Source organism: Esox lucius, chromosome 2 (genome assembly GCF_011004845.1).
Source record: "Esox lucius isolate fEsoLuc1 chromosome 2, fEsoLuc1.pri, whole genome shotgun sequence".
NCBI classification, from domain to species: domain Eukaryota; kingdom Metazoa; phylum Chordata; class Actinopteri; order Esociformes; family Esocidae; genus Esox; species Esox lucius.
The window spans coordinates 13,772,202-13,786,617 of record NC_047570.1 but is presented as its reverse complement, the minus strand read 5'-3'; the positions used below and the strand labels follow the sequence as shown (position 1 = coordinate 13,786,617).

At 42.3% G+C, this 14,416-nt stretch overlaps 1 protein-coding gene across 11 annotated transcripts in view; it reads left to right on the top strand.

The window, feature by feature from the left end:
* The first annotated feature begins 1,008 nt into the window (after positions 1–1,008).
* The window catches only part of LOC105015506 (SH2 domain-containing adapter protein F), a 101,827-nt gene continuing 88,419 nt past the window's right edge, over positions 1,009–14,416 (top strand). For 4 of the 11 annotated variants that reach the window (XM_020054796.3, XM_020054787.3, XM_020054794.3 and 1 more), the window contains exons 1-6: positions 1,028–1,182; positions 1,302–1,409; positions 5,197–5,355; positions 5,545–5,643; positions 5,770–5,937; positions 6,075–6,185. In XM_020054796.3, coding sequence (XP_019910355.2) covers positions 1,078–1,182; positions 1,302–1,409; positions 5,197–5,355; positions 5,545–5,643; positions 5,770–5,937; positions 6,075–6,185 — 750 coding nt within the window. In that variant the 5' untranslated portion in view covers positions 1,028–1,077. Of the gene's footprint in view, positions 1,183–1,301; positions 1,410–5,196; positions 5,356–5,544; positions 5,644–5,769; positions 5,938–6,074; positions 6,186–8,437; positions 9,783–14,416 lie in introns of those variants that run through there. The other 7 variants (XM_020054804.3, XM_020054789.3, XM_020054785.3 and 4 more) reach the window with 7 other exon arrangements.

The following is a 14,416-nucleotide window of genomic DNA, read 5'->3' as shown; positions in this document are numbered from 1 at the left end:
ATAGACTGAGCACTCAGTCCAGATGCCCCCCTCGTCTGCACACAAATGTTGAGCGTCAAAGTCTGCTAAATGACTTGAGTGTAAATGTCATAGGCATCAAGTCCAGCAGGAAACACATATTAAACATGCATTGTAAGTATTCATGACAATAAGTCACTTTGGATGACAGCCTTAGCTAGGTTGTCATATAGTATTGTATTAAACTTCATAACAAAATTTGGTTACAGATTTTGAATTGAGAATAGGCCTAAATGGCTGAAAAACGTTGCTGGGACTAAGCAAGATTTTGTGGCATCTGTATAGGCTTAGGAAGTTGTAGATATTGGTGACAAGTAACTTGTCTTGACCCACATCTGCATTACTTGTTTTGTCTGAATGTAGTCAACCCAGTAGAGCATGGAGTGAGCTGCAGTGTTTACCTGCTATATAAATGTGGATGAATTATTGATGTTTCTCAAAGAGCTGTTTGGTACATGATTGTATGTTTGGACATGACTTGAAACTGAATTGCCAGAAACAATACCCAAGGTAGGCAGGAAAACAGTCTGCTACTCATTGTACCTCTTTGTATGTGTGTGTGTGTGTGTGTGTGTGTGTGTGTGTGTGTGTGTATGTATGTGTGCATGCGTTGTCTATCAACATAAAGCATGCTCCCCACTGTAATGTCCCTGTTGGTGTAACTTCTGCAATCACTCACCTTTACATCTGTGTGAACACTGGGGTTTTACAGAGGAGTCTGAGAAAACATTGCAAAAGCTGTGTCGGTATGGCTGTCTGGAATAAATCAAATTCTGCAAAACCATTGATTTTCATTTTGATCTTTGTTTTAAACCATGTAAATAAAAACTCGTTCCTAAGACGTTTCAAGTATTAAAGAGAATTTATGAGTAATTCACATGAACTGTGGTTGGTTGAAACCTCAAGACAGTATATTTTTGGGGGTTTCTCCGATATATCCTACATTCGGATGGTATAGCTTAACTGACGAAATACATTGAAAAGGTACTAATTAGAGAGCAGCAAATCCCACTCGCAATGTCATTGATCACAGCTGTTGCCGTTGCTTCGAGTTGATACATGTCATGGCAGCCACTTTCACTGGACTTTAATAAATGTCGAGCTGAAACATATCTCTGCTATTTTGCGCTGCTATTGATCACAATGGTTCCTCGAATAAGGCGGGTAAGTAGGCAAAGGTCTCCGTTTAATAAGAATGGTTTCCATTTAAACGTTATTATTGATAATGGCAGATACGTCGTATTCTATGTTTTGAAAACAAATACATCTGTAATCCGTTTTAGGCGGCTAAACCTAGGCCAGAAGCCTCAAATAACCCGTACAACTTGAGGTCCAAACTGTCAGTGAAAGTTCCCAATATCACCTTGCAGGAAGAATGTAAAGTATCCAAGGTAAAGCTGCGTCTTGACAGATGTTTTGATATAGTTCGTAGTCCAGGAGTATAACAATGATGTATTTCTCTTTGTGGGTGGTCTGTTTACGAGACACTCACCGGCAGCTCCAACAGCACCTGATGTAAACATCGACCATATGACAGACCAGATGGACCGCGAGGCAAAACGTACCTCAATTATGGAATAGTCTGGGTCACTGTAATGTACTTATTTACCCATCATCTGAAATGATGCATTGCGTTGGAATTAAATTCCACTGACTTTGATGTCCCCATAGCCCGTACGAATAAAAATGGAATTCGGAGTGACTTATGCGAAAATATTGAATACAAGTCCTTGCAGTTTTTAAACTGGGGTTGGGGCGCTATGGATCTGTCTGCGTAACACATATAAATGTGTTAAACATCGGGGCCGGTTCTAGGGGGAAGCTGGAGAGGGCATTGCATACTTATATTTACGTCTTGCCCCCTCAAATAAACAAGAAAAAGTTTTTTCACACGTTGACCAATGAGAATTATTTTTCTAATATCTGGTTCGACAATATGAAACTGAGCCTGGAGTCTGTCTAATCAGTTGTGTTACTGGTTTTGTATTGGAAACGAATACATTCCATTTTAGACCATATTTTTTTGTGGTTGATTATGTGCAGTATTGCGGGACCACTCGTCCTGGACGAGGGCTTTGATAAATAATTAACTTGGGCAACTCTGCCACACACGTGTCTACCTAGCTACTAGTTTGCTTGTGTTAAGAATTTTACGTGTACCAGAATTTCTGAAGAAGGACGAGGATCCGGTCTAAATGGAAATTTAGCACAAAGATTTATTAATATGAATTGATAAGTCAAAATACATGAAATACACTGCAGTGGTCAAATATTTGCTCAACCCTCGAGCTTCCACAAAATATTCGCGCCGAATAAAAATCGAACATTGGTTTTAATACTCCCGCCATAGGGGCGGTTACTTTTCACTCTCGTGAGTAAAACCCATCCGTGTTGGCTCTTCGTTGGCATGGTGACATGTTGGACGAATCTCTTGGTTTTCGCCATCCAATGAGGAAGGACGTGCTCTCACTCTCTGTCATTGATCAACAGGTTATTTGCATACAGGTGTGAAATCTTAACCAGGTTACAGTAATTTACATTCTATTGTCCTAACCTAGACTAGAACATCAGGGGGCTGGAGACAGAAGGTCTCTTTGTGCTGTATAGGAGGCAGTTTCATTTGTATGTTAATTGTGGGGTTTTAATCCTGTCTCTCTATCTGAGCCAGGTGTAAAGTCTGAGTGAGTGTGGCTGAGTGTAATGTAAACTTTTTATGGTTATTGTATTCAATCATATTTCCCTAACCTGGCTGCAGCATACAATTTAATAAAACAAAAACATAAGAATACATGGTTATTAAATCAGCATTATTTAAACTACATTTATCTCAACACTTGCTATGTGCGTCGACTGAATGAGGTTGATTATAAGTGGTTTTCTAGAATAGACATTTCATTGGGAATATGTACTGATTTTCTTGTCCCAAAGCCACGTAGCACCTTTGCTGATTTCGGAATGTTTGGGCGCAAGTGGTGCCCCTGTTTCTCGGCCCAGCACGTCGCTTTTGGCCGCTAGCTTGTCTTCACCCCCGCTTCCACCGTGTTACAGAACCAACGTAGTTATTCAAGCATGGGCTGAACACAAGCGCACCCTCGCAGCCCATTCAGTTTGGTCAACCGGACATGGTATGGTGAAAGACCGTGGCTGGAGTAATCCGTTAACCTGGACGCAAAAAATGATACAGATGTAATTTTACGAAGCAAGGGTTAACACAGTTTCAAGGCAAATCTTGGGGATATTTAAAGTGTTTAAGAATGGCTAAAGCAAGGAGAATCACAAAAATACATTGCTCGAAACAATTAAGGGAACACCAAAATCAAACATCGGGTCATGATAAACAAAATATATTGAAGATCAAAATCTTTACTGCATAGTGTAATTCATTGAGAAGGTCAAGGGAAAGCAAAATCACCAATCTATTCAGGGCTGCTTTCAAACTTGCACCGAAAATCAAAGTGTTGAAATCACAGGCTGTTCCAACTTGCGTGAATTGCATCAAGGCAACTCGTAATGTGACTCAGTAATGTGTATGGACCCCACATGCCTGTATGCACTCCCAGCAATGTCTGGGCATGCTCCTGATGAAACGGCGGATGGTGTCCTGGGGCATCTCCCAGACCTGGATCAGGGCATCAGTGAGCTCCTGGACAGTCTGTGGCACTACTTGGTGGCATTGGATGCACCGATACAAAACGTCCCAAAGATATTTTCAATTGGATTCAGGACTGGGGAATGTGAGGGCCAGTCAATGGCATCAATGCCTTCGTCATCCAGGAACTACCTACACACTCGGGCCGGGCATTGTCCTTTCACCAGGAGGAACCCAGGGCCCACTGCACCAGCGTAAGGTCTGACAATGGGTCATTCCGGAACCTAACAGTGGTCAGGGTACTATTGGTCTGTGCGACCCTTCAAGGGTAGGCCTCCCCAGACCATCAGTGACCCACCGCCACACCGGCCACACTGGATGATGTTGCAGGCAGCATAATGTTCACCACAGCGTCACCAAACTCTTCAAGACTGAAACCATTAAAATATCCTTTCATTCTTTAAATGATCATAAAATATGAATTAACCTTCAGGCTGGATCATGTTGTGAAACTGGGAATCACTGAAACATTTTCCATTAGACGATACTTAAAAGAATTTAAAAGAACTTTAAAAGAAGCTGCCGATTGCCCTATATTTTACATCATGTACTATATAGTTGATAGAAAAAAATCCTGCCCCCGCCAACATTTCCCAATGCCCCTTCTATCAAAGCAGTCTAGAACCGGGCCTGGTACACATGGTGGCTTGGGCATCCGAAATAGATGCCCAAGCCACCTCAGCTGACCCCTCTCGATGTGGTGTAGTTATGCTAACGTTATATATTAATTATATTGATAGTACGCCAGTGTTTCTCCCCCTCACATTTGAAATCAAAGCTACGCCCCTGACTAGTGTAATTTAGTTTGAATAATTGTCATCCAAACTGGCCACACGGGAGGGCACTACACCATTAGTCGGGCAGACATGTTTACTGATGCCTTTCTGTAATACTGTTCTTTCTGTTCCATCTAGTCATGTTAATGAAGGTACGGTATGCCTATCGAGTATAAAAAAAAAAAAATCAATACATAACCCTTAATCTTAATAATAAACATTGCTGTACCTTAAAGAGCTATTTGTTTTAGTAGTTTTTGTCAGTATAATTGATATCAAACCAAGGGATGGGACAACTGCTGAAACGCTCAGGATTCTGCTTTTTAATGTTCAATTGAATAGACCAAGGGATTAGACCAGGTTAGGAAAGGTTGGGAGCCACTGCTTTAGGCCAAGCCCCTTCCAGCCATCTCTGAGGAGCCACTGAGACAACAGACCACTCGGGACAAGGGGCCCAATATGTTTGCAGACCTTTTCACACACCCTGCTCAACATGCCAGATGTGGACATTGCAGACAATGTCTTGATGGGCATGACAATGTGAAGGACATTCATGCACATCTAAGGAAGCTGAAGGTTTTTCAAATTTGACTCTCAACTGTCATGTCATCTTTGTTCTGAGCCTAATCTCATTTCATGTCATTTGGATTTGGCTTCCAGGAAAGTGGAAACACCCATTTCCCCTTTTCACTACATTAATCATTATTAGTCAGGATCCTGAATACCCCAGACACTTCTCTTAATGTCTGACAGGTTGCCATGGCTATCAAACCATGTTATCTGGAGGGCCGGGATGTGAGCAGTAGCATTCGGAGTGCTTTAGTAGACCGGCTGGTGCAGATTCAGATGCTGTTCAGACTACACCAGGAGACCCTCTACATGACTGTGTCAATCATTGACCGCTTTCATCAGGTATTACCAAATACAACTGAAGCGTTTGTCTTCATTTATTTTTTATTTGAAGTTTGTTACATTTCTCTTAGGACAATCCGTTTGATTGGTGTCACTACAATGCTCATTGCTTCCAAGTATGAAGAAATATGTCCTCCTGTGGTTGAGGACTTTGCCCATTCAACAAACTTCACATACTCCTGTTCTAAGATCCGCTCTATGGAGAGGACTATTCTGAAAGCCCTGAACTATGAAATGGGACGACCACCACCCGTTCACTTTCCGAGGAGAGCTGCGAAGATTGCCTTGGTGAGTTTCGGAATTTCTGAAACGAGTGGCTTGCTACATACTGGCGTGCCATCACTGATCGTCAATCTAACAGTTCCCATTATTCAGTGACACGTTGTGGCAAGGAATGATCTTGAAGGTGTACAGTCTTCCCTTGCCCAGCTGGATCCTTTCGGGCATGGGCTGGCTATGTACCTCCAGGAGCTGACCCTCCTGGACTATGACTCAGTCCACTATCCACCATCTCTCACAGCTGCTGCAGCTGTCTCGTTATCATGGAGGATCCTCCATGATCATTCTGCTCATTGTGAATGGGTGAGTTCTGATCACTGGACAACAGTTTGACCAATATGACATTTTTTTATAACTCCAGAAGAAGGTAATCATAGAGTGGCAAGTGCAAGTGCAGATACAGCAGTGTATTCGTAACAGAACTGACTGTTACTCTGTAGACTCCAGCCTTGCAGCACTCCACTGGTTACATGGAGCTGTGTCTGTTACCTGCCATGCAATGCATTGCCAAGATGCTGGAGTGCCTGAGTGACGACAGAATGGGGCACATGGTGAGCACCTGCACATTGATTACGTATTGCCCAGTGGTGTACAACGTAGCCACCACACTGCATGGTTTTAACTGAAACCTTTATTTTCCTTTCTAGTCAATCAAGTTAAAGTACGAAAGTGAGTATTACTAAGGGTCAGCTGTCTTCCAGAGGGGACCTATACCAGGGTTAATGCCTGCATTCACAACCTCTCCCTGTTGAGGTGAATGTCTTCACCCCTGTTTTTAGCACTTTTTCAATATGTTTTCAGGTTTTTTAATAACAGAAACACCTGTGATTTGTCTGGGTGGTGAAAATGTTAAGCACAATTTGGCTCCACATCAGATATGCCTTTGTGAGAACAAAGTCAGACAGGTATTGGGTGAGATGGGGAATGACTTCACCTGTCTCCAAAGTGCATGGCAAGATTTCAGGATAGAAAATAGATGTTAGTATTAATCTTCAATATATGAAGCTGCTGCTGCTGCCTCTGCCTTCCCTATGGGCCTTTCAGGGTTAAACCTGAGGCAGAATGTTGTGCTCCATGCCTGAGGGTGTGAAGTTATTAAAAAGAAATACTGCTTCATAAAAATCCACTGTGCTGCATCCCAGGCTCATGTTGCTGTCCCTTTTTTCCATGGCAGCATTTACACAGGCAACCTTCCCCCCCCTCACTAATATGTACATTGAAATAAGTGTAAGGTGGACACTGGGCAGCCATCTGACCTCCATTTGGTTTTGAGATAGTGAATAAAGGCGGTTGGCAGTTAACCTCATGAAATGAGGACTCCAGAGTCCAAAAGGTAATTGTAGCCTGAGTGTCCCCATTGGACGTTCACCATTTTGAAATATTAAACTGGTGACTTCCTATGGCAGGGATATTCAAATCTGTCCCTCGAAGCCAGTTCCACTCCATTTTTTTACATTACAACCCCCTAATCAGGGATTTATTTAGACATGGAACACCAAGTGGGTGCAATTTATTAATGAGGTAGAACAGAAAAACAGCAGGCTCCGCCCCTAAAAAAAGTTGAATACACATGTCTTATTAGGTTCAGTAGCACACAATTCCATTACGTGAGATCAGTCACGGAATTACACTTGATTTCTATAACTGCAAATGGCCAACTTTGGCTATATACTTGCTCAAACACTCCTTTTAAGTTGTACTACAAAATGCAGACAGCCTCAGTTGCAGGGGTGAAAATCTGATATCAACTTTGGAGGGGACAATTGCATGAGCAATTCTTGAGAGGTACACAAATTAGTGTTGTAATACTGTTTTAGTTTGCGCCATCAGTTTGCTCGCTACTGGAGCTCTGCAAATTCAGCTAGTATTGTGTGTGAATCATATCAACATAAAACAAACTTACTGAATTAAGCTCACGTTAGCTACATGCATTGAGTGCATTTCAGACGGTAGACACAAACACTGTCACCTTGCCAGCTAAGGAACACAACATTCACTACATTGCAAGCTTCTCTCATTGACTCAAATTTAAACAGCTGCAAACTGGTTGGTATTACTATAACTAACCCCTTTCTAATGTAAAGTGTGAAGGCTAATGAGGAAATAAGTATTTCAATCTTTCTGGTCTCCTAGTATCTCATATTATCATCCTTAACGTTCCTAAGTAAGAAACGTTAATTCCAATAAATATCACTTATGTTATTATATCTATTGATAGCTTACTGTAACTGTGGACTCGAATAAACTGATCAGATTTATTCATAATAATAAGGACAATGACTAAAGAGAAGATAGCATTAGTCTTTTAATTTTTTGGATCTCTGAGTCTCATTTATTATCAACCTAATAGACCAAGACAGGTATTTGGTCTATTATCATGTATTAGATTAAAATAGTAGTATTAGTACATTTTAATACGGAAGACTCATGAATGACATGGTGTACTGGTGTACTGAACGATTGGAAAAGATCCAAATCAGTAAAGTGAATAAGGGGGAATACAAATATTGTGGGGGGGGGGGGGCATATTGCCATTCACAATGCAACCTATACCAATCAAATCATCCAATCTCCTCAAATGGTTTAGCAAATATGGCCGATTGGTGATTAGGTCTATGCTCCTCCCCTAGATTGCAAAGTTAGCGGTCGTTTTTTGGATGCATCAACCAACGGTTGCATGGTACGTTAAGCCTTGAGGTCTTATAACAGTCATTGTAAGGCGTCAGCGACGTTTGAGTGGGGGAATTAATTTAGTGTTTACCACATGATCCTCCGTGTCCTTGTGATGGGGCTGGAGACTTTGGGGAGTTTTTTTTTTTTACTCTATGCCTTAGTGCATGCAGTTCCTGAAAAAGGTACTGACGTAATTTGTACTGACGTAATTTAATTTTAAGATGTCTGCGAGTAGGATATTCAGTCCTATATGAGTTAAGGGATTACGTTAGGTATTACTTTGTTAGGTATTACTCTTCTTGTGGGGCACTAAACCGATGCTCTTGAATGAAGCTTTGCGGTAGCGGAGCGATTGGCGGTGGTTCCATTGATTACAGCGCACCTGTCCCTCACTCCTATTTTCAATGCAACGTAGGCTACAATCAGAAAAGCAAGAGGCCATCTGGAGACTCACAGTCTAGTTTGAGAGCAAGCCTTTTACACTTCAGTACGTGTGTGCTGCCCAACCATGTAACAAACACGTTGTTGCCTACACATGGACATTGATGGAATGGGGGTGGAGTGGGAGAGGACATAACATGCACCTGAACACAAAGTAGCTTAGTGTAATCTAAATTACATTGAGCATGATGATGAAAGACATCTTCCAAATTTATATTTTGAGTAAAGTAAAAGCAACCGTTTAGTAGGCTGTCGGTAGTCCGGTAGGTGGCAGTGAATGTTTTCAGATAAGAGGACAGGGAATTGTATGTATCCCAGGCTTGCACAAGCGCTCTCCGGTGTTGCGTAGCTGGGAGGACTCCGTACTGCCACAGAGAGCGCTCTGCTGTCAGAACGGTAGTGTCATAGAGTTGCGGGAGATCAGTAAAGTGCCTGTGACTGCGCTGGTCAGAGCAGTAGACCAACAGAACAGGAGCTGGAAAAACAGTCAGAAGCCAGTCGTGGTGAAATATAGTTATACACGGCTCGGAAAGAGTAGGATATTGGCAGGAAAGGTGGACCAACATTTTAAATAGATTTGTGAGCAATGCACTGGCAGCATGGCCAGATGGTTCAAGGAACACCTAGGATTCAAAACTACCAAAGCACCACCTCCTGCGCCCCCGAAACCGGACTACAGACATTGTCATGCCACTGTGACCGGTGCGCCTGGCTACCAACAACCAAGCTCCGGGGCAACCTCTCTCTATCCAAGCCCCGCGCAACCGGACATTCTTGCTGCTTACAAACTACAAAAGGAACTGGACTTCGAAGATCCGTACAAGGAAGGCGGAAATATTTCTTTTGGAACTGGCCTTGGTTCTATCGGGTCGCCGGACATGAAGTATGGGTCACCAAAACACCGACTTATAAAGGTGGAAACAATCGAAAAAAGCATCCCCACTCCGGGCAGTGGTGTCATAACACAAGCTGTTGCTGTTGCGAACGTAAAATCTCCCACTTCACCACCAGCTGAACACGATAATAAAGAAAAGGTAATTGTTCTACAACATAGGTTAATTAGGCTCTGTCATGGTATTATAGCCAATACAACTTACTGCTTAGGTTTTTGAAATAATAATATAACAATGTTCAGCTAAGCGAGATTGTTCAGTTGATACTGACATGTTCACATGCATTGGGTTACTAGTGTCAAATGGCAATGAGCAAAGTAGTTCGCCGGCCATTTAAAAGCCTGAAAAACCTTGTCGTTATAATGACAGTGATTTTGTTTTTACATTTCTGAAAATAACATTGTCTTCAGTTGAATGTGATGACCGTGTTGTGTTTTATATTGAACAATGTTCCAGGGCTGCCCATCAGATTAAAACTGAAAAATCAAGGCTTGCAGTTTCCTCCAGTAACTGACGGATGTTGGCTAATTAAACAATGAACACAATCTAATGTTAATTAGAGCGTATTTAGCCATGGCATTCTCAAGCAGGAAAATACTGTTTCCTCTGTCTCTCAGCCTCCCCCGTCTTTGCTGTGGGCTGGCAGCCAGGTAGATTATTCTGGGACCTTGCAGTCTCGAACATGATGAAATTTGATTGGATCAGTGTAAGGAATGAAATCCACAACTGGTGCAGTTAAAGTTAGACCGACTTATATAGTTGTCAGCTGAAATGTATGATATTCCTTTTTCAAATTAACTGCATTTGGAAACAAATAATTAAGCTGTCCTTGTTTTGGTGGTAGTTGTAACTAGGTCTTTGCAGTATAAAGGAGCTAGCCTCAGAAATCGTCAACAGGCAAGTTAGGATATGATTGTTCTTCAACTCTCTGCTGTTTATCTATTCACAACTGAGATGTGTAAGGTTCTCACTGCCCTCATACTGTGAAAACATTCTTTTCATTTGGTTTCTCAATCATTGTGTCATTTTGTATAGCCACAAAAGATGGGGTGTAGACAGGCTTGATGTGTCAGGCAGTTTCATCTAATCATAATACTGCATATTATAATAATACTGCATAATATCCTTCTGACATGCTATTTCACAAGAAATTAAGATTTTTCAATGTTGCTCAAGTTTTGGGCGGCAGGTAGCCTAGCGGTGGCGCGTCTGGCCAGTAAACAGAAGTTTGCTAAATCAAATCTCCAAGCCAGGAATGTGAAGAAATGCTTCTGGTTCTGAGCAAGCCTGTTAACCCTGATTGCTCTCAGGTCATTGGTTCAAATGAGAATGTGTTATCAGTAAGTTTGTATTATTTTTTTCTTTGAACAAAATAGAAAGTGGTGACGTACTGAGACATTTCTTTCTTAGTTCATGTCTACAAAATATGAAACCCCTCGTATTTGGTTGTAAATGAAAGGAAACCGTACGAGGTCATAAATCACAATTCGTGAGGACCATACAGGAAACTACAAGCTAGTGAATTGTGCAGTCTCTAGTGAATAGCTGGATGCTGACCACAGAGAGACAGATAAAGAGGACCGGACCACCGTCCTGTTACAGTGTTAGCACCATTGATGTTTTAATTACTTGACTAGTGGATGGTAATTATATAACTGCTTACCTAATGATCGGGCTGCCAATAGCCCATTCCACGCCGTCTAGTGTTTTGTCTAATCTCAGCACTCCAAAGCTCTTTCAATACGTTTAAATGAGTTGTTCAGTGGTGGTGGTGGGGTGGGTCATCCATACTGATTTATGTATATTTGATTATTTAGGCTTGCGGTAATTTCCGTTCCATGGACTCTATTGTCCACTTCCTGTTACGACGAGGAGCGTGTAGGAGCCGGCCGCAGGTAAAACCGCTGGCGTAATGTGTTGTTTTCCTGTTTCTAACAACAGAACTTTCATGGGAGAGTGCGGAGAGGGAAATGATCAATTATTATCCCGCTAATTAAAACGTCTCGTCATCTTGCAAGCACTTCCCCCTGACCAAGCCTGGCCTCATCTAAGCAGTCCGTGCTAACTTCTCAAGGGCACAGCCGTGGTGTTGGCGGCTAGAACTGTGTAAACATAAGCAGTAGGGCGTATCTGTCTCTTTTTAAAACCCTGGTGCCAAAAGGAAGGCTGTGAGCCTTTATGGGTATGAATTCCTGCATGGTCCTTAACCACGAGGAGTGCATGGGCTCTGACTCCCTGGACAGTGGTGTCTTCTAGCCGGGTAAGACGGCCCACTGTAGCACTTGCTATGTCAGCCAGTACACATGTACTACACTGTATGTATAGGAGTGCTATAGGATCATTACCACACCACATGCTGCAGCTGTCCCACAGACATTCACATGGACAGATTTATTGCCTGGTAATTTCCTCCTTTCCAATGGCCTGTAGCTCGGTGGTTCACCTACATCATAAGCGCCTATGGCTTTTAGTCTAATGATGCCACCGGGTGGCCCGTAGTGTTCATGTGCTTTGTTCATACTTTTCACACTTTTTCTTTTTATATTTATTTTTTAATTCTCAAATGTATTTCCTTTGTGTCTTTACATGCATCTGATCTCTACTGTACGTGTCCCTGTTTTGGGGAGTTTGTTAGTCCTCGTAGCGTCTCTTCAACGTGATTGCTGGCTGTGGGCGGCCTGAGCCTCCCCGATGCTTCCCAGCCCCGGTCGCACAGCAGATAATGGAATCCGAGGAGTTGCCATGAGCCAATCAGGTGTTGTTCGGCTATGTCCTTGAAGGGACCGTTGTCTGTAATTTGCTTACAAGTAGCGTTTCAAGAGCGCGTGGGGGTTTGAAACAACGCTCTTTACACGTGGAATAGACATGCTGTGGGCTCACCACGTGTCTTTGTTTTTGGCTCTCAGTTCCAATCTGTTTCAGTATTTTATGGTTTAATTGTGTGTGTGTGTGTGTGTGTGTGTGTGTGTGTGTGTGTGAGAGAATCAAGGCTGTTTGTAGATTAGCAGTGCTTGGTGGTCTGAACTTTCCTCAGCTTTATTCCCTCACTATCTCAAAGGCTTGATTTAGTCTAAAGCCTTGACTCTGGCATTCCTGTCTTCAGGGTAATGTGATTAATGCATCTGCTACCACTTTGTTGTTCTGTTTCCCACTCTGCTCCTCTCTCCTCTCAGCCCTGGTGGTGATAGAAGAAATGTCATACGTAAACATTTCCTGGCCTACTGACCTCCCGGTGGTGGATGAGAACAGGCTACCAGAATCTGTCATGGGATATGCAGCGTCTCAAGATGTTTAAGCCGTCTTATACATGTGAGACTATCAGATGAAAGCTGCCAGGTTCTGATAGCTGAATGTCAGAATGTTAAAGGAAGTGCCCTTCTCCTCTCACCTCCATACAAACACTAGCCCTGTTTACTTACACTGAATTGCCAAGGAAGAAGTCTGTCAAACCTGAAATGGGTCATAGTTCTATCTAATTGTTTGTGTTTGGAAAGTAGTTTCCTGTTGTAACACCTGAGCAAGGTTATCTTCTCAATCCTAGAGGGATATTTCTGGTAAGCTGACGTAGAACGTGATAAAGGCACGCTTTGTTACAGAGTATAATGGGACAGCGTTTAAGCACATACTGAGCCTTTTCTTTGATTGGTGTACAGTTTTAAGAAAGCAAATAACTGAACAGTATAACCAACAAAGATATTGCTCCTGAGGACCAGAGAGACTAAGTAGCGCTGTGATAGGGAATTTAAAGCTATTTGGATCCATGGTGGTAAACAAAATGAAGCTTTTCATTAAATATTATTTGTTTTTTGTTTCCACCCCCTTATTTTACTGCAACAACCTCGGAAGCAATTTGGGTTAACTACCCTTCTCAGGGACAGAACAACAGATCATTATTTTATACCTCGCTGGTTTGGGTATTAGAGTCCGCAACAGTTTTTGTTACAGCTTAGATGGTAGATGCTCTAAACCCTGGCTGCCGGCCACAGTTTTATATATTCACTCATATTTTCCTACAAAAATATATATTTCTGCAAATTTTTATAATTGCTCTCAAAATCCCAGGTAGTTGTTGGTTGCCATGGATACGCATTCTCGTAATTACAGCTGAGCGTGCTCTAGGATGATTGCTTTGGCGCAGCATCTCCTTCTGTTCCAGTTGGAGAACTGTTGTATTTGATATCAATCACATTATTGTTCTCTGAAGTGTCCAGGAGGGGCACCCATTTGTAGAACTTCAAGTTATCCCAGCTGCCTTGTTAAAGCAACCCTCAGTATTGTATTACGGCAACAGATTATCAAGCTTTTCCAGGTGGACCGGGCAGCCAAATGTTCCAACAACAATACCCCCATTAAACACCCAGGCAGGATTTCTGCTGTTCTGTCTTCAACGGTGGCACTGGGAGTAAGTAAAGGTACACTTTCTGAATTCCTATGGCAGCAATCCTGGAAGAGCTGTTTGAGAGGAAGGAACCCAGTGTTATGCTGGTGCTGGGCCAGCAAAGCTGTACAGTACATTTATTTACACCCCGCCTCAACCAACCGGAATGATGTCATTCTGAATGGGAGAGAGGAGTGCGCAGAATGACATCTATGGGGATAGAACTCCCATGTGAAATGCCTATGATTTTTGAGGTTATCGGGATACTTGAATCACATCTACCATTTCTGAAAAACTTATGATGCATAATTCTCAAAATGCGGGAAAACATGATTATCAATTTAAAGAGGCACTCCAGTGTCTTTGTTGAATATCAGCCACTGTTTGTAAAAGTGTA